The sequence below is a fragment of the Sinocyclocheilus anshuiensis genome, unplaced genomic scaffold, assembly GCF_001515605.1.
Source record: "Sinocyclocheilus anshuiensis isolate Anshui unplaced genomic scaffold, SAMN03320099.WGS_v1.1 scaffold1448, whole genome shotgun sequence".
NCBI lineage: Eukaryota > Metazoa > Chordata > Actinopteri > Cypriniformes > Cyprinidae > Sinocyclocheilus > Sinocyclocheilus anshuiensis.
The window spans coordinates 440,122-466,979 of NW_015547730.1; the positions used below are offsets into that span (position 1 = coordinate 440,122).

At 35.3% G+C, this 26,858-nt stretch overlaps 1 protein-coding gene across 1 annotated transcript in view; it reads left to right on the plus strand.

Annotated features, from left to right (window-relative positions):
• The window catches only part of LOC107704329 (potassium voltage-gated channel subfamily KQT member 5-like), a 112,991-nt gene that overhangs the window by 72,167 nt on the left and 13,966 nt on the right, over nt 1–26,858 (plus strand). The window contains exons 2-7 of the mRNA XM_016507221.1: nt 16,930–17,020; nt 19,099–19,225; nt 23,404–23,579; nt 23,749–23,874; nt 25,068–25,178; nt 26,066–26,161. Of these exons, the coding sequence (XP_016362707.1) occupies nt 16,930–17,020; nt 19,099–19,225; nt 23,404–23,579; nt 23,749–23,874; nt 25,068–25,178; nt 26,066–26,161 (727 nt within the window). The remainder of the gene's footprint in view (nt 1–16,929; nt 17,021–19,098; nt 19,226–23,403; nt 23,580–23,748; nt 23,875–25,067; nt 25,179–26,065; nt 26,162–26,858) is intronic.

Below are 26,858 nucleotides of genomic sequence, written 5' to 3' on the forward strand. Positions count from 1 at the left end.
TATATATATATATATATATATATATATTGTTGACATGTATGCTACATATAATACTACATAAAAATCATCATATAGATATTATTAACATAAAAATATTAATTATATATATGGTATGAATAGTTGTTCTCTATTATTTGATCTTCATTTGATGAATAGCTGCTGCCATAATCAATATAAAATGTAATGATATTTCATTTACGTAAATATAAGGATTTATTAAAATTTATTACAAAACATATATAAACATTCAGATTATTTTATATATATTGTACAGTATGTTGTTTTAGTAAAATTGCGTATATAAACTATATATGTGTATGTGAAATGTAATGATATTTCATTTACCTCCTGCATTCTTTTTCTGTAGTGAATTAGATTTCTCACCTATATTTTAGTTGACTCTATATTTAATTTCTTTTTGTTTACTGACTTCGTTGCATCTGGCTGTGCTCCAGCTTGCTCCCCTGAGAACCACTGACTGCTCTACTTAAAGGGTTAGTTCACCCAAAAATGAAAATTAGACTATTTTACTCACCCCCGAGGCATCCTAGGTGTATATGACTTTCTTCTTTCAGACGAATCCAGTCGGAGTTCTATTAAAAATTGTCCTGGCTATTCCAAGCTCTATCATTGCAGTCAGCGGGTGTTGCAGTTGAACAGTCCACAAGTCGTCAAATAAAGCTCGCGCATTCATAATAAAACGTGCCGCAGACGGCTCCGGGGGGTGAATAAAGGCCCCCTGTAGCGAATCCATGAGTTTTTGTAAGAAAAATATCCATATTTCAAACGTAATAAACACTTTTCTCTCACTTCCGTTATCTGTCATACGCGGATCCGTTCCGGCGGATGACGCAGCACGTATACGCAGTGTGCGCGCCTCTGAGGTATGCTAGTCTCGTGAGTTTGTTTAATAGGAGCAAAGGAAGCAAAGTTCCCTTACTTCAGCAAAGGAAAACGAAATCCTCCGACATTTTTCTTTGCAAATCTTCGGTTTGTACTTTTTCGGTTTGGCACATTTTATTATGAATGTGCAAGCTTTATTTGACGACTTGTGGACTGATGCACTGCAACACCCGCTGACTGCAATGATAGAGCTTGGAATAGCCAGGACAATTTTTTATATAACTCCGACTGGATTCGTCTGAAAGAAGAAAGTCATATACACCTAGGATGCATCGAGGGTGAGTAAAACATAGGCTAATTTTAATTTTTGGGTGAACTAACCCTTTAAGTGTGTGTGTATGTGCATGTGTTTCATAAAATTGTGTTTACTCTTGCTAAATAAACATATATTGGAGCAAAAGCAGATTAGTATGAATAGGAATGTTCAAACAGTGGTTTGTTTAGTGCAGCGATCAGATCATCAGCATTCAGAGAGTGAAGTACTATACTGATCGTTCAGTGGATGAGAAAAACAAAATGGATGATTGACATCCCTATCATGGCTTTGTTCACATTTCTCTCATTTCTGATTTGTTTCTCAAATCCAGACTTTAAGACTGACTTTCCACACTGCCATTTAGCAAGTGATGGATTTGTTTTGCATGGTCAGACAGTGTATATATATATATATAGTATAATACTAGCTTCAGAGAGAATAAAGGCTTTAAATTTACTTTTAAAACTTCTAATTTTGTCCACTCATAATTAAAATAAATAATTATAATAGAATTATAAGAATAATAAATAAATACATACTATGTTATATTGAACTATGATTAAAACGCATTTTCAAAAATTATATATACAGCTAGTACTGAAGAAAAAAAAAACTAAATTTTTTTTACTGTGGACTTCCATTAAGGGTCCCAGATTAATACCTCTTCCATCTCCTTTCATGGTTCAACTTTTTTTTTATTTTTGGCTGATCCTGCCCTGAAATATGATACATTTTTAGTAACATATGAACTATTGTTCAAAACTTTGTGGTCAGAATTATTTTTAGTCTCGTATGTGTAAAAACAGTAATATTGTGAAATAACTGTAATTTAAAATAACTGTTTTCTATTTTAATAAATATTAAAATGCAATTTTATTCCTGTGATGCAAAGCTGAATTTTTAGCAGCCATTACTCGTCTTTTTTTTTTTTAAATTTTTGCTATTAATTTCTTCAAAAAAAAAAGAGAGAGAGAAAAACCCAGCTGTAAATTCAAAAAAATACTTTTGCAAAAAAACAAACAAACAAAAAACACATGCATGAACAACAACATTAGATAATAAAGCAAGGCTGGGTGATGGTTGCTTTGTTTGGCCCATCAGACTATTCTTATTAATTAACTATGTCTTTATTAAATTGTAGAATAGAATAGAATAGAATCTGATGGGCAGAGAGCAGCACAATAACAATACATTATACAAGGGCATTGCAACTAAAACATTTCCTTTTTGAATCTGATCTGTGCTTTGTTGCAGTGTTGTCTCTGTTCTCAGAGAGATTGTTGGCAGGCGCTTTCCATTTCTGGATTGATTCCACTCTCATTTGGCATTGGTTTGATTCAAATATTGTAACTGAACATTACTCTAAACAAGCTTTCTCAGGGTTAAGAGCATGTAATGCATAGAACAGCTATAACAGAGATGGAAGCGTGCACTTGTGGGCTAATTCTACACATACATGTGTATATATACAAAATCTCACTAGAATCCTGATCCCACGCAGGTCATGGTTTCATAACTCACACTGACACACATACACAAAGATAAACACAAACACAAACAGATTTGCATTTTAGACATGTAGTGATAGACTGAATAAGTAAAGCTGCAGACCTCCTTGATGACCCTGCATGCCTTACAGGAACTTTAACTCCCCATCCATATCTGCATGACGTACAGGAATATCATCTCCATCTTAAACCTAGTATATTCACAATCTAAAAAACAAACTCCTTCAATCCTTGAGCTCTAGCCACTGTGTCATAGTTACGAAAATACCTTTTTCTTTTTTTACACTATCCAGCTGACTAGTGGCAATGTTAATCAATTATGCAAATGTAAAGTATATTGTTTGTATATTGTATTGAATTGTGGTATGGTATCAGCTTTTAAAATTGATTTTAAACTGCTAAAAGCAATTTCAATTACCTTAAAAAAGTGCCACAAGCATGAGAGAGTGTGTTAACTTCATCGATGGGTCAATGACATGAAAATATATAACTGCAATTCTTACTTACTATAGAGCTGAAAAGAAAACCTTGTTAGCATAGGCTAATATTTTTTTTTAAATAATCATTGCTTCACAGTTTAATAATATTTGAAAAACATTTGTCTGCCAAATTAAATTCTTTGTTTAATTTTTTTCCAAACATGCAGACTTGACTCAAAAACAGAAATGACTTATCATGTGAAACTCAAAATGTAATGATAATTATAAATTGATCATTTAGGACAATTTAATAATTTGTAAAAAAAATAAAAAAAAATGATTATGATTAATAATAATAATAATAATAATAATAAATTTATTTTAGATTTTTTTTATAAATAAATCAAATTTGTACATTCACATGTATTGAGTGCGTAAGGATATATTTTAGTACTTTTTATTTACTTAAAGCTGCTGGAAAATAAATAAACCCAACGTTTTTTGAGAGTGTTTGGATGCGTCAGGATTATGGACCAGTTTTGCCCCTGTTTCTGTTCCAGTTTTTCCTTATTTGGTCATGTTCCTGTCCTCGTTTAGTTTGATTATGATCCTATGCACCTGTGTTTCCCCAATTATCCTTTGTATTTAAGTCTCTGCATTTGCGTCCACTGTTTGTCGGGTCTACTTGTTTTCTACGTGTGTTGCTCAAGTGCCTGTTGTGGATTATTCCCAGTGTTTCCTTGATTAAAGACTGTTAAACATTTCCTCGTGCCTCCAGCGTGCTCCCTGAACAGCGTAGTGTGACAGAATGGTTACACACATGATATTTTTGGATTTTAAACTGTTTTCAATTTAAATTTTCCTCAAAATTATTTAAGAATTTAGCAAAACACAAATGCAAAAGGTACATTTCTAAGAACTTCTTACATGTGTTAACTACATTTTTTAAAAGTCTTTTCTTTTTTTCATCCTCACAGACACTATTATGTCACTGAACCAGATAAAAGATTTATAATTGGCAACTGTAGTAAATGTCAGGAATTTTAAAAGCCATTATCATCTTTCACTAAGGCTGTGCGGCCCATAAAAATGTATTTCCCTGGATACAAGCCTGCAGAGAGAACAACACAGACCCCGTCTCCTGAGAGAGGAACCGACATCATTATGAGAGTATAGAAGAAGGTGTCTGGGTGTCTCATTACCGTGTGATCCTCTGTCATTAATACCCGTTTGTGGAGAGGCAGAAAGAGAAGGCCATGATCAATCAGATGAGATTTAGCTTCACATACAAACAGGTCTGATGAATGGTTGCTGTTTAAAGTGAGGCGACAGACTTAACACAGTTTGCACTAAGTGTCTGGGCGTAGAGTCTGTGCCTCTACTGCCAGATGGCTGTAGAATCCAATCCAGTATTTTTTCAGAGTTTCAAGCCTGCGTGAGCATATGTATTTGCTTAATATCTAATACTAACATTTCAACCAATTTCCTGCCATTTCATTAATTTATGTACATAAAATTAGACATGTTGAGTACTATAGCCTGTGTACTGTAACTGGTTATGGCGACCGTTTAAGAGACCTTGACACTATTGACCAAGATGTTGCTTTGGCCTGTAATAAGCAGGCACGTGCACACGTAGACATAAAAGGGGGCTTGAGCACCTGCCCTTTTTCTTCCTCGATAGAAAGTGCCCTTCTTTTCTGGGGAGTGTCTTTTTTTTTTTTTTTGGATACATGAATATATGTATATAGCTATATGTGCGTGTGTGGGTTTCTGTTTGCGCACAGCTTTCCCTGTCAAACTAATAAAAAAATCAAAATATCGGGTTGGGAAATGTTGAGACTGTCGAGTTCCGACGCCCCTCCGCGCAGGCGCAGCACAGCAGTGTAGCATTGATCGGCACATGCGCATCAGGCAGATAGCTGCGGAAGTGAAGCCCTCCCTCCCTTTCCAGTTGTGTTCGTCTTGGTGTGGAGGTGAGTGGTGATGAACAAAAGACTAAAAGCTATACCTGTGCCTCGAATTTACAACTAATTACCCAAAAGGCAATTATAGTTAATTTGTCTTGCTAACATCCATGACTCATGAGAGCTACATGATTCAGTTCACTGAATGATTCAGTTCATTAAAATGCATTTAGGATGATCACAAAATTCAAGATATGGGGGCAGAAATTTATATATTTATACGTTTTAGACACGATCATTGACTGTTTTTCTCTATTTCGCCAACAAATATAATTCCAATTTGCATCTCCGAGCAACATGACGGTGTTTGTTCCTGAATGAATCAACTGTTTAAATTATTTGGTTCAGTCGCAATGACTCACTTATTAACAGTGACTTGCTGCCACCTACTGGCGGTTTTAATTTCACATTTAAAGTATCTTTTCATTTTTTTTTTTTTTTTTTTTATAATTTCAAATGTCAGTATTCAACGTTTTATGTTTAAAATATCAAAACAGTATGAATGCATTTGTAACTGCAGGTTAAATACATTCATGTCCTGCATTAAACTGTGTAAATGCATCTAAATGCCCCTTCTAATGCAGCTTCTGTGTTTTCTCTGCATTGCAAAGATGGATTTTGTCAATACTGATTTCATTTAAAAGGTAAAAATCTATTTAAACTTATTGGAAAAGATTAATTTCTATCACTGCTGTGAACTGATCACCACACAGAATATGAAGAGTATCAAACATTTTAGGAGTCAGCTGTCCACAGCAGTCCTTAACATATCAGCACAACAACACACTCAGCAAAATATCATCTAATTATCGTTATCAATAAAATCCCAGAAAATAGTGAGATATATTTTTTGTCAATATCGCACACCCCTAATATATTTAACGTTTTGATTAGAAAAATAAATATGAGAAGTGCCCTTTTTTCCACTTGAGCCCCTGCCCCTCAAAATGTCTGTGCACATCCCTGGTAATAAGTGTATTTTTCACTGAAAATTTCAGTGTACTTTTATATCTTCTGCATGTCCCCAGTGTTTGAATTGTCAGCTCTTTTCCGAATATATATACTGTATGTAGCCTATATACACTACCATTCAAAAGTTTGTGGCGTGTAAGATTTCTTAATGTTTTTGATAGTCTCTTCTGCTCACCAAGGCTGCATTTATTTGTTTAAAAATACAGTAAAAACAGTAATATTGTAAAATATTATAACAATTTAAAATAACTGTTTTCTGTTGTAACATTTTCAAATGTAATTTATTCATGTGATGCAAAGTTAAATTTTAAGCAGCCGTCACGGCAGTCTGCAATCTACAGATAAATATAATATAGTGATTTAGTGATAGATAGATAGATAGATAGATAGATAGATAGATAGATAAATGATGTGACAATGTTGTGACTATGGAATTTTTTCATAACTTACTGACACATAATAAGCCCACCCTATCTATCTTATATAATTAAGTGTGAAATTGGGGAAAGGGATTTTATTCATAACCTTCTAAAATCGTTCTATTGCAATCAAGGCTGTTTTCAGTTTAGTGTTTAAAAGTGTTTGATGGATGTGGGACATTTATATTATGTATTGATTTTCTTGGAACAGTTCATCAAACATTAGAAGTGATAATAGACTATTGTGCGACCTCATATATTGGCTCATATATCAGCAATATCCAAGATCCTTATATAGTAAATTGCTCCTCAGTTTTATCTGTGAGTCTGGCTGTATGTGTCCATTAGCCAAAAGGGCAAGAACGCTATTTCAAAGCTATTAAAGAGGTTGTGCTGCTTTTAAAATGTGTTTAATATGGCATAATTGTATCATTTCATATCACATTTTCAGCAGTTTTATCGTACACACAGATGCGATCTTGTGTTTAAAAAAAAAGAATTAAACATACTTGTCTCATGTTTATTTTTGCTGTTAACTAGATTACTTTGCTCTTAGTGGTCTGTGAGCAAACTGTCATGACAGAGCATTTACAGAAGTTATTCTACACAGTAGGATTATAATGTTATTTAGTGTGCCCAGCTGTTCCTCTCACTCCAAGTGTTCTGCCTTGCTAAATATAATTAGACGGTTGACGCATGCAATCCATCTGTTATTCTTTCATTGTGGTTTGTCAGAGGTATCATGCTGGAGGGATACAAGGAAAGATGGTGGGAGCTTGATGGGGTAATGCTAGTTAGGTGTTGCAATGCAAAGGCAAGACAAGGTGATAATTTGGGATATGGAGGGAATTTAATGTGAACGAATAAAATAAAAGACGATTTTAATGTTTAAAGGGACTCTGCTGTGACATAATTATTTCCTGTAGGGCATTCAGTCATTTGGAAACATAAACCTCTTTAAACTGTTTGGAAGATTTTAACACATACTAACCAATTTGTACAGATTGAGTTGTTAAATTCTGAAGCAGCTGGTTTAGAAGTGGAAGAAGCACTGCAGTAATCCTCTAGCCCTCTCAGCATCTGGACCCCTGCAGTTCCTCAATTACTATGCCAGGGCTTTATTTCAGGCACAGAATCTGCAGGGGCTGCTGTTCTCTCAACGTGGCTAAACAATCACAGTTTCTCCTAAGAAGCACAGAAAAACAGTTTATATTAAGCTGAAAGAGAAGCTAGTCAGCAGGAGGGGGTTTTATGTTTGAATCTGATGTATGTGTTTTTTTTTTTTTGTTATAATTTTTGGAACATTTTGGAAAGTCTCTTGCAGCCCTGTAAAACTTCCTCTTTGCTGCACTTCATTTTCAATTAGTTAAAATCTTCACCTTGACAGGCACATTTAAACCAGATGGTGGTTTATGAAAGGAACAGTTCACCCACAAATTAAAATGCTGTCATGTTTTGCTCTTCTGTGGAGGAGACCTCTTGAAGTATTTACTGTCCCTATTCATGCAATTACAATTAATAAAGACTGAATCTTCAAAAAAGATGCAAAAAACCTTGGCTTATTGCAAAAAATTATTGCCTCTACCTACAAAACGTACATATTCATACGATTTACTGCATTTTCCAGCTGAAATGAACACTAGTGGCAGTAAAACACTAAAAACCTTTGTTCCTTTTCAAACAAATTATGATGGCGAAGTTCATAATCGATTAATAAAGACTTATTTTCATGCGGTGCCTTGCACAATACAAAGTTATGACCTCAAAACATTTTTACCATAGTGCATGATTTGTACACTAATACAGCTTTACATTTGCATCACAAAATCGGCTCTATATGTTGTTGTAAACTTGCTCAGTAGCTCACCTGGTACAGCACTGCACTTGCAATGTGAAGCGTTCAGGTACGATTCCCATGAAACATGAGTCACAATAAAAGAGCTCAAAGACTTAGAAGCAAGATAAAATGGCATGGTTGCTTCAGGAATTGTGTTTTTATCCTGTGTTTTGTTTTAGGGTAGAGTTAAGTATAGCTGCCTGGTACTATTTTGAAACGCTATAGATAGAGCATGAACTTTTTACTGCTACATACTGGACATTTAATTTTCAAACTGCTGCTAAATGTGCAAGAAGCAATGTAATATCATTTTGCAGACATATCACCACAGGCACGGTTTTTCCAAAGAGTCTGGGTTTGAAAAAAGTTGCATTTTTAAGCAGTGTGTGCAACCATGCATAACTTTCTACATGAACTTCCTTTCAGGTAATTTCCTCCTCTTTAGAAGCACATTTCAGGTGGTGTTGCATTAAGCACAGTTCATGAACTACATTTCGCTCAGCATTCATCATTAGTTTGGATTAAACTCTAACTCTATAGCTGCATAGCCCTTCAGGACTTTGACCCTGAAGTCAGGCAAGACTTGAGTTTTATATAAGCCATCACATAAATCTGCAATTGTCGTCATGGGATTAATAAAGTACGTATTTGTTTGTATAACACACATCTGTCATAGTTTTTACAATTAAGCATGCAGGCTGGCAATATTGCATATTTTAATATTCAATTATCAAAAAGCATTTACACGCACAAACATATGCAAGCACACTAGCATTGAGTAAAGGCTGAAATGCACTACATGACTATTATATGAACCGATTTTAAATTTCTTGCCATCATACACTTGCTGACTTTGTAAATGGTTATAGAGAAAAACTGGGCTTCATACTGTACATAAACGATTGAGGATCACACACTACCAGACTTTCAAATCATTCCAGACACAACAAAGTCATGCAGAAGCATGTGTCTCATTGCTAGAAGATGAATGACAAATGAAAACAATGTTTCTAAAATATGTTTGAAATCCTCAGAATTTTCAGTGAAATCTTTCATCTCCAACTATACCCAAAATCTGTAGATTGGCTCTGACTTTTAGCAGCTAGCATCGACTCCTCCAGACTATGAATAAGAGCAAAAGTCATATGGACATTTATAATTTCTTGCATTGCAGCATATCAGATGTTGCCTTCCAACCACACTGACCAAAACTGTGTACATTGATACAAATCTCTTCTGTTCACTGCAAGCATCTGCCTGGTAAACCAACAGTTGCTTAGAGTCGTGTGCTAAGATACAGCATAGTGCTTTGATACTGTGAAGATTAGCTTTTGGCAAAGCTTATCTCAGTGTGCCGCTAAACACTAAAATCTGTAAATACAGACTTGCTAAACCGTCCTAGTATGGTGCATTTACATCTATTGAGTGCATTTACATGTGCAGTCTACTGTAAGTTACTTAGGCTAGTGCTGTATGCTAAAAAGCAATTTTGTCTGGAGTTGTTGTCATCAAAGGGTAGGCAACTCTTTCATCCCTTCACTTTTTTCACACATCAGTTGATGCAGAAAGCCCAGACATCCCGCCAGCAGGCTCTCATGGGATACAATACAGTGGAGGGTTATCAGTGCTGGTTTTAGTAACAGTCTTTGACTTTCTCACTTCCTGTCATTTGCATAATAACTGTGCACTTAGTAATACTGGTGAAGAGTAAATTTATGATGAAACTGTAAGTGGTCTGTCCATAAAATATGGCCAGTGCTCGTATACAGTAGACTGTGCACAGGGTCATATACACAAAATACAAACAAAAAATGCAATAAACATTACCTAAATAATATAACATTTAACACAAAACACCTACCACTCTACCACTCTTAAAAATAAAGGTGCTTAAAAAAGGTGCTTAAAAGGTTCTTCACAGAGATGCCATAGAAGAACCATTTTTGGTTCCACAAAGAAATATTCAGTCAATGGTTCTTTAAAGAACCATCTCTTTCTTACCATTTTATAATCTGAAGAACCTTCTTTCGCCACAAAGACGCTTTTGTGAAACAGAAAGGATCTTTATGGAACCATTTAGACAAAAAGGTTCTTCTATGGCATCGTGAAGCACCTTTATTTTTAAGAGTGTAATGTACATTACTGATTAAAAAAATGAGAAGAAACTTTATTATCATTATTTATATGTGACACATTACATATATGTTTTATATGTGATGTGTCATGCAGAGACTTTTACTGTTTTACAAATATACTGTTAAATTATATGTTGATTCATAGGTTGTACTTTCAAAAATCATAAATTTGACAGTATTTTACAGTGGAATTACATAAATGCAATTTTCACCGTATATGTAAGGTAAGTTATTACCAATTAGCAGGCTTTTACTGCAGCATTTTTACAGTCTTTTTCTGTAAAAAATTACAACAACAAAAAAATGTTTACAGTGCAGTGACATGGTCTCAGAGTTAAGAGAGGAAAGATCAAACATGCAGAATGTTAATGCTTTGGTTTTGCCCATACACAGATGTAATATATGTACTGTACATATTACATTTCCATGTATGAAATATATTGTAATATGAAGTAAAACATATATGAAACCTATTAGAAATTGGAACCATTTCTTATGTCAAAAGTCTGTCAATACATTTTGATATTATAGTAAGATAGACATTTATTACAAAAGCATTTATATAATATGTATTTATGTACATGTGAAAATTATATTATATATCAATTATATATATATAAAATTATATATCAACATTTTATTTCTGTATGGGTCAATAACAGTTAAGCTTTATTGACAGCATTTGTTTCATAATGCTGAATGCCACAACTTTTCACAGTTACAGTAAGGCTCTTACACTGGCAACCGTGCCAGGATTCGGGAGGATTTAACAGCGTAAATGTGAAGCTACAGTAGTATTTTTGTTTAAGCACTTGCATGAATTATTCAGCAAAACCCCATTCATTATTTGAGATGTAAGGATGTCTAATGTATTCTTTTCTAGGTGGATAAACTTCTGGTTATGCAATACTGACAAATGAATGCTATGAGCATATTTCTTGTGGGATTAAGTCCTGGTTGGGCTGGATGCAGGATCAAACATTCCCTGCATTGACATATCCCTGATGGCATCGTCTTCAAATGCGACAAAAACGTATCAGGTTGGAAATACCTTACTTCATAAAGAATATTAAGAGAGAAGAGAGAACCGTTGTCTCAGTAGGAGAAAACCATCAACACAGCAGTAGCTGTAACGCTGACAAGGAGCCAATGACACTGCAGCAGTGTGCTTCACATGATGAGACGGGCTGACGACAGCCTACTACTATGTTATTGCTGACATAGTTCAGAAAGAGACTGAAGTAAAGACATGGTTGAAAAGCAAATAGTAGGGATATGAAATTAAAGAGAGACTGTATATAGACTAATTGATGGGTTATGTGGTGACTGTTTGTTTTGTTGCTTGGAAATTAAGCCTTGTGGTATAGAATAATGTCATTATTGTACAAACAGATGCTGCACTTGCTTTAATGGACAGCTGGCATTGCTGTATATTTGTGTTTTTGAAAAGCATGATATACAATCCCTCCCCATATGCACTCACTCTTTATCTTGTTTATGTTAGGAGAGTACTTCTGTCTCTGACACAGGGACAGCATGCACGCTTCTAAACATATTTTGTTTTACAATTGGTCAAGTCTAGAGAATTTTTTTTGTTTGTTTGGGGAGCACTGCTTGTAAGGTTTACTTGTAAAAGTAGCTTGCATCTAAACCTAACTTGTATAACATTTGGACAAGTTGGGAGACTTTGTTCCTCGGAGGTCTTGTAGGTCACACTTGTGTATTATTTACAGTCAGCATCTAAATCGACATGTCCATAGATAAGTAATTAAAATAATTGCAATTAATTATAATTAAAATAAGTATAAATTCAGGATTCCAGAATCTTTAAGAGTGTAATGATTTTCAGTGATCCCACTGTTTAGCCACTCAATTTACATGACTCTTGACTGGATAAAAATTAAGGATACATAATTTTTAAAAAATATGTTATGTACATTTTCTACCTGATAAAAAAAATAGAGCTATAAAATATAAAGGTTAAAATATTTTAAATATGTAGTATAAAGTATAGTTCAAATATTTTTAATTAGAAAAAAATTAAAATGTTTATTCATTATACAAATGTTCATAGATGTACAAATCACTTACAATTCACAAATAGGATTCTCATGTTCTATATTCAGGTCTTCCATATATTGTATTCAGATATTCAGACTGTGTGTTTTGTCTTATTCTAAATCATTTTAAATCATCTTAAGGGCCTTATTTCGAAGTTTGCTGAGACCCCTAATGGGCCCCAGACTCCTGTTTGAGAAGATCTGATCAAAACATATTTTGTTTTACATTCAAGTAAGTCAGAGATTTTGTTGTTTGGTGGCAACTACTTAAGGTTAAAAGGTTACTCTTGTTGAGGTGAGAGTCATACATACTTTGTTTTACTGATATGGGTCAGTTAAATACAGATGTCAGCTCTTTAACTTTCTTGGGGGCAGTACAGCTTTGAGAGGATTTTGGGGATCATTATCTGTGCGTCAAGATTTGTTACAGACCTTCTGTGCAGCTTTTATAATTGTGTGCAGGACCACGGACAGCTCACACATCAGTAGTGTTTGCAGGATTGCTGGGTCTTTTCTGTTGCTGTGGCTCACACATGCGCTTAGAGCGACCACTAGACAGCACATCGGTGAAGAAAAAAGCTTTTATGCACACACACCAGATTTGTCTCTCTTTTCCCCTGCTTTGCATTTAATTCTGTGTGATCGTAAGACATTTAGGCTGCATTCACACCAGGAAAGTCTGCTAGTTCACTTGCTTTGGTCCAGACCAAATACAATGTTGATTTTTTTTTTGTTTGGTGCGGTTCGCTTTCACACTGCCCTTTTTGCAAGTGAACCAGAAACTGTAAACAAAACCACACGTGTGCTTAAGGTCATCCATTCAACCATACCAGAGTTCGTTTGGGAGAAGACCGAGACCACCTCTTCAGCTGGGTCTCGGTGCGGTTGTTTGGTCCGCACTCGAGTGCGATTGCTGTATTCACACCTGTCCAAAAGATCCGCACCAAGGGGGAAAACGAACTTGAGTTCGATTCAATCGAACCAAACAAGACAGGTGTGAATGCACCCTTAAACACTTTTTACAGCACCTTGTTGTGAGTTCACTAGTACATTGCTATTTGCATAGACATGATCATTTGTAGGAGACTTGATTATTAACTATGTATAACACTATGTTTAGTGATATAAATTATAGTGACAGGGATTGGGAGAAATATAATTTCAGGCTTCCATCTGCTGTTTTTAACATCAAATCAGAAATAATGATATGGCGTGATACATATCTGTGTGAGAGAGGGAGATTTGGTTCATTAGTTGCTCGTCCCTGGCACTCACCTTCAAAACAAATCAATTCGATTATGCAAAATGATGCCTATTAAGTGCCACTTCAGAGAGCCAAAGTGTGTGTGTTTACTGTGGTCTGCATGTAAATGTTAAGATCCTTTCTTTCAACATCAAAGGCTGTGACACTCCACAGACACCAACTGCCACCCACCAGGGCAGGAAATGACACGCAGGTACAAAAGAACAAGGTAGGAGAGCAGGGTTGTGTAATTAGCTAGGGGTAACAGATGATTGATGAGGGGAGCTACTTCAGTTCTGTGCACTTATTCTTTTTCCTTTTTCCTCTGGAAAAAAGAGCATTTTAGCCCTGGGCACTGCACTGAAATAGTCTTGTCTGAGTGAGCTGACAAGAGGCAGGAGAGTAGAAGAGCTCTCTTTAAATACTACAGCCCTAAAGAACAGACAGGCACTGGCTGCTTGACAGATAATTGTACTGTCTATTGCAGTCTACTTTCTCCGCTACTTCATTTCAACCATCCATCCAGTATATGTGGTTGTTGCAAATGTCACCCTGTAATTTTTATTTTATTTATTTATTTAGTTTCCACGAGTCTCAAGGTTTTATTGGGAATTATACAAGAGTTAGTTGCTGTACTCGATTCTGATTGGTTGAGTTGAACAGCACTGGGACTTTTTAATGGTTGTATCACTCTGCTTCTGTGTTGGTGAGTTCCAGACAAACTATCAATCTGTGTATTGGAAGTAAGGATTTTTGACTCCTTCAGTAGAGTCACTGAATCGAAGCTGATTTATTAAAAAAAACTCTTTTTGTTTAGGAATGAAACAAGTGAATGTCTTTATATGTGTTTATATGTCATTGAATAATTCACTCAACCATTTCACTCCAAAATGCATTTTCCTTCAGGAACTACAGTAAACAAGTAACTGTCTTTATGAGTGACTCACTGAGTTATTCACTCATGATCTGCTTAAAACACTGATTCATTCAGAAGAAAAACACCACCTTACTGTTGCTGTGAAACTAGAAACTAGGGTAAAAACAGACAAAGCACATGCCAACATTGTTTCTAAAATGTAAGCAGTTTATTGAACAATAAGGCAAATTACTTACATTTTATTGCGCAAAATAGTGTTATGTTATAGTTTCATAGCATTGATTAATATTTTAAATTGGCTTTTATTTTTTGATTTTCAATTTTAATTCATTTTATGGTTTTGTACTTTTGTTGTGTGCTTTCGTCATTTTTATATATTTTTTAAAATTCTATTTAGCTTTATATTTTCAGATTTCAGATTTGAAGTATTTCATATTTTAATACTTCCACTTAAACTTATTTTATTTCAGTTAGTTGCCTAGGCAACATTTCAGATTTGTATTAAAGATTTATACGTTTTTCATCTGATGTTTATATTTTATTTTATTTCTACTTAATTTCTCTCTTTTTATAGCCTTTATTTCGATAGGACAGTGTAGTTACAGGAAGCGATGTGGGAAAGAGAGGGGGCCGGGATCAGGGAAGGTCCCAGGCCAGGATTCGAACTTGGGAAGTCCGCAGCGCAAAAGCGCTATATGCCAGCACACATATCACTCAACATAACACTCAAAGCTATCGGCAGCAACATTTCTATTTAATTTTAATTAAAGTTTTTAAATTGTTTTAGTTAACAACAGCAACACTGGTATAAAAGCAATATCACACTTGTAAACGTTATGTCTGATGTGATTGATTACGTCCAGCCTCATGCCTACGGCCAAATTACAGCACATGCAATATTTTGTAGTTACATTGTTTGGAAAGGACTGGAATTATGAGCAAATGCAGACATTCAGCAATGACACTGCCATATGACAGCCTATGGAAAACACTGCCCCTGCCCTCTGCCCTGTGTTCTCTGTAGAGGAGCTCGGCCACTGTTTCCGAGTGGAGGGCAGGTCAAAGGGTGAGGCGCCCCATGACGCCCACTGCTTTCACACAAATGCTGCACCAACGCTGGATGAAGCCTTTAACCTCTGTTTTATAAGCCCCTTCTCATAAAGGATTAAATTACAGCCTCTTCTAGTTTACTCGGGTCAGTTTAGACAGAGTCCAGCTCAACCACATGGCGCCACTCGAAAGGAGTCTCAAGAGCTCCAATTTTCAGTCTTACACTGGGAGAATTTTGTAAACATTTTTGATGAAGATGGTGCTTAATTAGCTCTAATGATCATTTTGCAAAGTAGAGCTGTTTTTATAGAAAACAGGGAAAGAGGGTAGTACATATTTGTAAAAATAATGATTGTGGCATCAATGCTCTTGCGTGCAAAGCTCTTTGATAACTGCACACTGCAGCAAAGAGTGTTCATCATCAAGTCAAAGGGTCAGTCAAGGTTGTATTTCCTCTGATCTATTCAGTTCTGTCCACTTGCATTAGGTCATAGGAATGAGTTTCATGGGCCTTTGGGCTGTGATGCTCTGTGTTAGAGTTCAGCAGTGTAATGTTACTTGGCTTTAGAAGATGGGTTTTTACCAAAGTTTGAGTGATGTGTCTTATTGATACTTCGAGTTTATAGGTATTTAGGTTATATAAGTGTGATTTCAAGCTACTGAACATTTTAGAGCAGTGTCCACACTGATCATCTATTACTGCGAATGTAGCCTGACAAAACTTTTATTTTATTTTATTATTTTAATTTTGTTCATAAATGTCCTCAGTGTCTCTTCACCTTTCTACAATATGTGGGAGAATATAGCAGCAAGACGGAAAGAGGGAAAGAGAAGAATGGAGGCATGAGATTTTGCAGGGAAATGGACAAAGTAGTTGAGAAAAAGAAACAGTGGGAACCAGACTAGATGGAGCAAGAGGGATAAAGCTAATGGAAGAGAGGGAGAGAGAGATCAGGCGGCTGACGCAGAAGTCCAATGATCAAATACAGATGTCCCCCACCCCTTATTTGAAGGGGTCAATAATGCAAATCTCCAGACACAGTTGTTCTCTGAACAGCGGATTCCCTCATGCCATACTTCATATTGTTGATGGGAAATTAACGTTATGGTACTTAGAGTTTGAAATATTCGAAGGAAAGTTTTTTTTATTAGTGCCTTATTCTATCAACATCAGTTGAATTTGATGTTGAACCGTAAATACAAGCATTTTTTTTTTGTGCGCGTGTGACAAAATCTTTCAATGAAGTAATTTTTGTTCCCCCTGTTGTTGCTTTTTTTGACAGGTTTGTCCTGGTGTTTGGCTGCTTGGTGCTGTCTGTCTTCTCAACCATTCCAGATCACCAGGAAATGGCCTCTCACAATCTCCTGATCTTGGTAAGAGCTGAACTACAGTGTCAAAACAAAATCCAAACCGGATAAAGCATGAGAACAGTCTCATGCTAAGTTAAAAAAAAATATATCACATGAACTCTGTGTTAACTGTACTCTAATACCGTAGCTAGCTGTATGTCTTAAACGTTATGTAATGCTACATCCTGAATTTATTAATGTTATATAGTATAAGCTTCTACGCTTATGATTACTGTAATTAAAAGCAGAAAAAGTCAGATCCTGGCATAGGAGATATAGGCAATATTCTCTACTTCTCTAAAGTAAATTGCCTCTGTTCTCCACCAAATTCTGCTGCTATCTGTCTGATGATGAGTCTCCACACATATTAAAAGGCAAATATGGTGAAATGTTAATAGTACTGCACAACACAGGTCAAGCTAACCAAATCAGTAAATCACAATATAAACGCAACCAAATATGCCCCACTTTTAGACCTTGTGGTTTACATGGTGCAGCTTTAATGCAGCATGATGGAATATTGTCAATAGTTATTTGATTACTAAGCCCTGACAAAAGCCAGCTGCAGGTGAGAGATATGAACACTGGATCAAAGGCTCATGTTATGCTGGTTTTCTGTTCCTGGAAGCCTGCTGGTTTGTGTACTGGTAATGATGGCCATACAAATGGACCTGATTTGTTTTATTGACTCAGCTGATACCAAACGTGATCTGTATGATGTTCATGATCTGTAGGCAGTACTTATATGATCATAATGGAAGATCTTTTATTCAGTCATACTGCTGCCCCTTTAATTGACAATGCAAAGACAGGAGGTGAGTCAACAAAATAGTGGTCTTTTAAAATGGCTTTTACCTCAGTGAATTGAGTCAGAGACTCCATATAAGTTTACCAGTCAACATCTGCTGCTGTATGTGTGCATTATTGTGTTTGCACATGTTTGTATATGTGTATGTGTTTGTATATGCTTTATAATAGGCAAAATGCTTTATAGTGGGCAAAATGAAGTATTAATCAAACACAACCACCTAAATTGTACAATGCGCCGCAATATTATTATTATTATTATTATTAATATGGAATTTTCTGTATTGAGGTATACATTTATTTTGCACTATTTATTACATTGCTTTGTGTTTTAGGGTTAAAGGAAATATCTGTAAAGCCTATATGGCAAAAATATATATTTAATGTGGCTAAATTATATTTGAAATATATGCTAAATATATTTTGCAAACAGTGAAACTCAATGAAATGTATTTTTGAAATAGGAAATATTTAGTTTTAACCTTCATATACCAAAATATATTTCTAAATGTATTTCGGGGCAAGAAATTTTATTTTCTTGGACTGAAATATAGAGGTCAAATATATATATATTTTAAATGCTTTACAAAATATATATTATATACATTTAAAATATATATAACAATTGCCAAAAATATATTGGTAGAAAATATATTTATGTAAATTTTGGAAGCACATTTTAGCAAATATAATTTTTGGCCATTTTTGGTATATTTTAAAATATATGAAAACATTGAAAACAATGTCCTAGCAGAAAAGTTCTGTACTTCTACTGATATTTTTGCTTCCAATGTGATTCATTTAAAATGAATCATTTTCAAAATAATAAGATATTTACAGTGAATGTTGCTGTTCATCTCTGTGTTTTTCCACTGTTTATTTATTTCAATTACAGTTTTTTTGGCCAGATAAATTATGCTCTGAGTAAATCATTTTTGAAAACATTTAGACTGTACTGTAGTTGAGTTATTTAAATTAAAGTAGCACTAAATATACAGTATATGACTAAAACAGAGCTCACTAATGGATCCATAATCAGGTTATTTTCCACTTGTTTCAAGAAATAGCTGACCCACAGATTATATTTGACAGGCAAGGACACCTCCATCTGTGTTTCTTTAAAGTTCTGTTGTGCGCAATGTACAGTACTTATCTCACTGTGTAATTCCAGCAGGGATGTGTGTAACATAGCTGTAATGTAGTTGGTTAACAGTGTTATCAATTTCACAACCACATATGAAACAAGTGCACACCCACACAAACAAACTTGAAAATGTCTTTCTTTGTCTTTGTAGGAGTTTGTAATGATTGTGGTGTTTGGGCTCGAGTACATCATTCGAATCTGGTCTGCTGGTTGTTGTTGCCGGTACAGAGGATGGCAGGGACGACTTCGCTTCGCAAGGAAGCCGTTCTGTGTTATAGGTGAGCCTTTAATCAATGTGCAAAGTTTCTTTCCATGAAATGAGAATCATGAAACTTTCATTGTTTAAGTTCAGAATTTCCAGACTTTTCCTATTTCTAAATGAGGTGATAGAGTGAGATCCGTATTAGAAAAGGAGTTCACTATTATTTAACCTATTCAAACCTGGTTGAGAGATTTGATCAGATTTACTAGCCATAAACATTTCTTACCTCCATGAAACTGTAAATATCATTATTTAAAAAATATATACACTTTTTTTCATAAACAGCACAGGCCAGCATTGCACTCACAGCAGTAGATGAGATTTGAAAGAAATTGCATTTGTGACAAAAATGTGAAGTCATATTGGCAATTTATTATTCATTTCTTTCTCCTTTGTGACTTGCTCTGCAAGGAACATTCCAAAGTTGGAGGAAATATGTTCTGGAGGAACATAAGAGATTTCTTTCAAAAACGTAAAAAAAAAATCTTACCCCAAACTTTGGACGGTCCAGTCACATATATCTGATCTATGCTAGGTGTATATTCCCAGTCCCAGTTAACACAGTCATGCTAGTCATATGCTTTGACAGCTATTAGTAACACTAATACTGTCCTCCCTCACAAATGAATTGCTCCAGTCAGCTTTCATCCTTCCATGATGACACAAATTATGTTTATTCCTATATAACCAAGGCAACAGCCTCATAACTGTAGATCACCATTAAGGAAGTGTCTTATGCCTGTAAAATAACCTAACCGCACTTCCCCACTGACCCCAAACCTTTTAGCCGGCATCCTCCAGTTGTGGCTGCCAAAAACTACCAAATCCACTTCAGCAAACAGCTCTCATTCAGTGACCCCTCAACCTGTCTAATGTTCTCCAGACTGCTGTTACACTGTGTGAGCTCATTAATACTGGCTTTGCTATTAATAATGTCTTACTTTGTTTAAGTGTGTGTAGGTGCTTGTGGTGTCTGTTCTTAAGTGCTAACACTTAGCCCTGGCCTTATCGATCTAAATGGGGATAATGAACGTCATTAATAATGGGAATAATGTGTCTGTGTGTGTGTGCTGACCAACTGTCCTTTGAGATTCTATTAAGCCATGCCTCAATCTGATCACTATTCCCCTTTGTTAGTATATCGTGAACACAAACCCAGGCACTAGCAAAGGTCTTGATCCCAAACATCAGAGACACTGATGACTCAATTACTGTACAAGGTTTGCGCATTAAAGCATAGCTATTTTTTAAACAAAATGTTTATGTAGCTCACCATTGTGCATCTACATTGCAGCTGTTCAGCCGCACAGTGCCATTATGAAATTGGTGCGGTTTCATGCACACAAGGGATTAGAGTTAATTAAAATCGTAATCTCTTTTAACAACAGAAAATAAGATGTTTCATACATTCACACTTGTGCTCATCCTTGACCATTTGGATTTAATATTTTTCACAGTTTGTTATAGGCAGGCATTCTGGGAATTTATAGGGAGCAAATGTCTCAGTACTGGAATGATTTTGACTCCCTTGCTAGTGCGCTTAGAACTGAACTAGGCAGCAACTAAAATGTTAAAACCTGAAAAATACCCATCAAATAATGTGGTGATAACAATCTGATTAATGGTTGGTCTTTAGGCATTCAATATCCATATCCATGTGAAAGCTCATCATATAACCATTAGGCTACTTCTTGACACAAATTTGAAAGTAGAAATGTTTAAGATGGTTTTATAGCATGTGAACATAGAATTACTGTATGTCATTTTCTTTCTGGCTGAAGTCACTTTATACCACACACATGCACATTTACAGCCCCATTTCATCAATATGATGTTAATGGAAACAGAATGCACTAAGAATTAATAACAGGTGATTGATTTTAGATCATTTAAAACTCATTATGAGTGAATGTTTATGTACCCAGAGGTCCTACAGGACCTGAGGGTAAATAGTGTTGCGAACATCGGACTAGCAGCAACATGTTTTAGGAAATACTGCATTCATGCATCATATACCATGATTGTTGCTAGAAAGTTTTAAGTAGTTTTAAGGTTTTTTTTAACAGATGGGTTGGGAAGCTGTTTCCAGAATAAACTTATTCAGGCAGGATTTATTTTGCTTTGTCACATTTAAATTGAGTGCATGTTTCCTAATTGATTCAACAAGTCTTTAGCAGCCATTAGATGGTATTTGTGTGTTAAACTGATGAATGAACCCTGTCAACGAAAGAATGGTGTTCAGATGATAATGTATTGGATTTTGTTGTACCCTCCAGCAGTTTATAGCAACACCAAGAATGGGTATCCCCTGGCTGTTCTCAAAGTTAGTTACTGCACAAAGAAAAAACATATATTTCAGATTTAGTTTGCTTGCATAAACTTGTCAAGTAACAGTCAACATATTCTGCCACTCAGTTGAAGCCAAAAATGTTACATTTCTATACTGCATTGAATAGCTAGATTTCACATTCAGGTAGTTTGATATATAGCATTGACCTTACTAATAATCTGGCATTCAAAATCTGTTTTAAAAGAGTAGTTGAAAATTTGCTGAAAATATACTCACCCTCAGGCCATCCAAGATGTAGTTGAGTTTGTCAAACCTTTGCTTCCGGCTAAAATATAAGTTCTCTATCCATAAAATTGCTGTCCTTTAAATCTGGCATAAACTTAAAAAGTAGGACTTTGAAATTGTTATATATTTTATGCAAGCTGTATTATATTAGAAAAATGTCAGATAAAAGCATTGTCACTAGAGGTTTCAGGCTTTTGGACCCAAAACTCCATAATACTTCATTCTTTTTTTTTTTCCAATTGTCATTTTTAAAAGATAGTGGAACAAAATTCTTTCACTTCTCAACAGGGCTGATTCTGAATCGTGATGGTGGTCTCTTTCATGTGAAGGCCTGATGTATTTTTCATTGAGTTCATGAGTCATCTCTCTACTGTGCTAGATAACGGAGTCATAATTTATAGATCCAGAGTGCACTTCTGCACCTAAATAAGCATTTTCTCTCCCAGCTCGAGACTCCCCAAAGACTTTAAGAACACATGTAATGTGTTGATTTGACTTATAACGACAGACTGCAGCACAGAGCAGTAGAGTGGCTGAGCATGAAGGCCCTTTCTCTGGAAAGTCTGAGTTCATCGTCTACAAAGTATATGAGAAATTAGAGGGAGGATCAGAAAGAGAAAGAAAATATTATTGCAGTTGAGTAGTGCCTTGGAGTTGTTTGTGCTTTTTGAGGGTTTGATGTCGCTTTTCCAAGTGGATGTAGTTTCTGTGTTAACTTCCCGTGTCCTTTGCGTGTTCTTTCTGTCTCTTTCTCTCTTTTCCCCTCCCTCAATCCTCTTTTCCCACAGAATATGGGCAAAATGACAGTTTGGAAATCACTCTTTTCAATCATTTACATGAACAGAATGGCTATGTTCCTCTGTGAACTCTCATTTGAGAAGTAAATTGTCTAGTTTGAGCCGAGGAGATGCCATTCCCATTTACCTGCATTAAACTACATTGACAATTTTTCAAGTTAATGAGACATTTACGTATAAACAAAAGACATACGTTTGATGTTCAGTGGTGTTGTCGACCACGGAGTCTGAAACACTTCAAAACTAAGTGATTTTATTGAAGAACATGCAGTTCTTGAAACTTCTGGAAAGTGAATCATTAGTCAATTAATTCACTATGCTCACAGTTTTTGTGATTTAAAAAATCATTGAGGGAAAAGTCAAGTCAAGTCAAGTCACCTTTATTTATATAGCGCTTTTAACAATACAGATTGTGTCAAAGCAACTGAACAGCATTAAATGAAGAAAAGCAACTCTTCATATAATTGCAGATGAAATGCTGGACGAAATATAATAGGTGGCCTTCAAGTTCAAAAAAGGTTGAGATTTATTAATTATTGGATCCTTTTGTCTAATGGGATTTACAGTATGCAATAATATATCACAAGGACAGGTCACCTAGGAAGTCAGATGCCACTTTCATAGATTAAACCAAAAAGAAGAAGAAAAAATTAAGGATTACAGAGAATTAAGCTGTTTCAGAGGACCTGGTAACTAACTAAATAACATTTTGAATTTTATATGCCGTTAAAACACACATGGCAAATTATATCTCCTGTGATATGCTACGAATGTAAAATGTTTTCTGACATCATTTTTTCTGTTCTTTTACCCAACCGTCAGACATTATAGTGCTGATTGCCTCTGTTGCGGTGGTTTCGGCTGGGAGTCAAAGCAACATTTTTGCAACATCTGCACTGCGAAGCTTGCGGTTCTTACAGATCCTGCGAATGGTACGCATGGACCGCCGTGGAGGAACTTGGAAGCTTCTGGGATCTGTAGTTTATGCCCACAGCAAGGTAAGTTTATTGCATTGACAAGTCACCATCTAGAATTATTTGCTTTTGAGTTACTTTGATATACTAATCATTTAAATGCATGCTTTGTTTTATGAGCAAAAGCTACTGTCATATTGTGAAGTACTTTTTGTACTTTTGTAAGTCCTCTAAATGCTTCTCTGTCTAACAGGAATTGGTCACTGCCTGGTACATTGGGTTCCTTGTGCTCATCTTTTCCTCTTTCCTGGTTTATCTGGTGGAAAAGGAGTTCAATAAAGACTTTGCCACCTATGCGGATGCATTGTGGTGGGGCACAGTGAGTCTCCACACCCCACATCTGTTCAAGTCCAAGTAATATTCTGACCTGTACAGAGCTTCACAAAAGAAGTTCTTGTGGTGCCACATACGTGTTCTTAGCACTTCTATGACTCTTATGCAATTATTCCTGGGTAATTTTGGACGTTCTTGCATAATGTCCAACATTACTGCAAAACTGCAAGACGTACCGGTTTCAGTTTAATATGATCATTGATATCAGATTTCAGTAATAATTTCAGGCTCACGCTTTTCAGCCTTTTGATCATTTCCTTCCACCTTGTTTGGGAAATTGAAACCTTTTTCATAAAGGTTATATGGAGGCCCATTAGATTCCATTTCCATGGAGATAGAGAGTAATCATGACGGCACAAATGACAAACTCCATCTCTGGTCTCGCTTGGATGCCCTTGATGGTTCAGAGAATAGATTTCAGGCTCATTCAGGTTGTTTCAACCCAAAAGAAAAATACAACTATACGTATATGCACAAGTAAAGAGATAAACACATACAGAAGTACAAAAAATGATCTAGCACATGTGTTCTGGTGAGGTCATGGTGAGGTAACGCAAATTCAATCTGTCAATAGATAAAATCTAGCCAATTTAGCCAGATGCCAACTGGGCAAGTTGCTTGATATCATCCTCAAAAACCATAAGCAAAATTTCACAAGGTAAAAAGAAAAATTACCCAAACTACACTAAACACAGCTCACTTGCAGTGAAGATAAACATGGTTTACATCGACCGTGATGTGTTTTATGCAGTTAATAATTAAGGTGAGGTTAGAGCATGAATTTTTAAAGAGACTTTCAGAAACCAGAATTGTTTTTTGTTCAGTTTATGTCATATTAGTAATATTAGATAATGTTGAGCCTATGCAGTTTGTGGTTATATTAATAAATGTATTAGAATCAAATATAAAAATGAAAATACAAAACAAAACAAAAGTGTCAGTTAAAAAATATACAGTATATAAATTACATTTTGTTTGCACTATTGTAAACAATTTTACATCTGAGTCCTAAAGGACATTCTGTCATAAATTATTATAATACCCTTTATTCAAAGTTATCTGATCCATCTTGACAAGTCTTTTATCTTGGCAAATCAAGATCAAAACGTAAGTTATGCAGTTCACAGATACAAAGTCGAAAGTTCTCTATTGACCCTCTCTGTATTTTTTTTTTATTAGATCACCCTCACTACTATAGGTTATGGAGATAAGACTCCTAAAACCTGGACTGGACGAATGCTATCTGCTGGCTTCGCCCTGCTTGGGATCTCTTTCTTCACTCTGCCTGCGGTAAACCTTTATTACAGCAAAAAAACATTCTCATACCTTGTTTCCTTACACTACCTACAGTATTAATCCAGTGTTTGTTTATCTTGTCACTTCTCCAGATACAACACCAATAAAGAAAATAATTTGCATAAATAATTTGCATAATTGAGACAGTCGCTAATGTTCTTCTTGGTTTTTAGCCTTCAGTACACAGTGAAATCTTATTTCTGGCCTAAAGCTGAATTTTATTTGGCGTCTTTGTGAAATGCAAAGGCAGTTTGGCTGATTACCCTGTCAGAGCAACAAGGTTTCCAGCCAAATTTACAAATCAGCCTAAATGAGTTGATGGAAATGGTGGAAAATGGATGTTCTAATTTCGAATTAAACAGCTCACCCCTTTGGACTTCCACTTTTTGATCATGAAATGATAAAACGTTGAGGGAGCTGAGTTTGACCACTCATATTAGTAAAATTAAAGCTATAACTTCCTGCCTGCAAGCTTCATGGTACTTAACATTGTTTTTGCTAACTTCTTAAATAACTTCTTAAAGGGATAGTTCACCCAAAAATGAAAATTCTGTCATTAATTACTTACCCCCAAGACAAGAGGGTTTGGAATGACATGAGGGTGAGTAATTAATGACAGAATTGTCATTTTGTGTGAACTATCCCTAGTAGTACTTCTTAAATTGTAGTAATAAAACAAACTTTGTAAGAATTCAGTGTGACATAATATGTTAATACATATATTGTATGTTAATGTGAACATACAATATAATACTGTTGCTTGTTGATAGTGGAAAGTGCTTTTACAAAGAGCTGCTAGCATGAGTGTGTTTCCTACAGTCCTATTGTCTAATTCTAAACTATAGCATTAGTGACATGGTTCTACTTTACTTGCATTGCAGGGTATTTTGGGTTCAGGTTTTGCCCTGAAGGTTCAAGAACAGCACAGACAGAAGCACTTTGAGAAGAGAAGAAACCCTGCTGCCTGCCTCATACAGGTCAGACACCAGAGTCATTACATCTGCCCTCACATTTGGGGATATTACACAATCCTTTACAATAGAATTTGGTATAGTGTCATTTTTATGACAGAGATTTTTATGGTAAATGTCATGCCTCTGAGTAGAGTACTGTTTGCTAATGGTCTCGATATATTTTTAACTGTTATTTGTGTCTGAATGCACCACAATGAAATGGCTGAGACTGCAGATAGTCTTACCTAACACAGTTTTTCCCAACCTTTTTTTAGTCGCGGCACCCTTTGGAAATTTTAACAAACTTGTGGCACCCTACAAAATTTATTTTGTCACAATATTTGAAAAATATATATTTGAATATTTGAATTTCTAACTTCGATATGATAATTTGAAAAGTATAGATATTCGGTACAACAGGGAAGAACTGCAGAATATAATGTCATACAGATATTTTTAATATTATTAAAAAATGTTGTCCATCAATGGTGGCAATCAGTAGGCTAATTTCTAATGAAGAGACCAATTTATATGACAGATTTTAATGTAGGCTTTTATACATATGTAAACATTATTTAATTACCATTATAACTAGCTATCTCACAAATTTTTGCTCACTCAATGTTTGTTTATTTTACAGTGGGGTAATTATGGTGCAGTAGCACGAGATAGCTTGATTTCAAACTTTGAATTGAATAAAAAATGACAAGTAAGCAGTCAG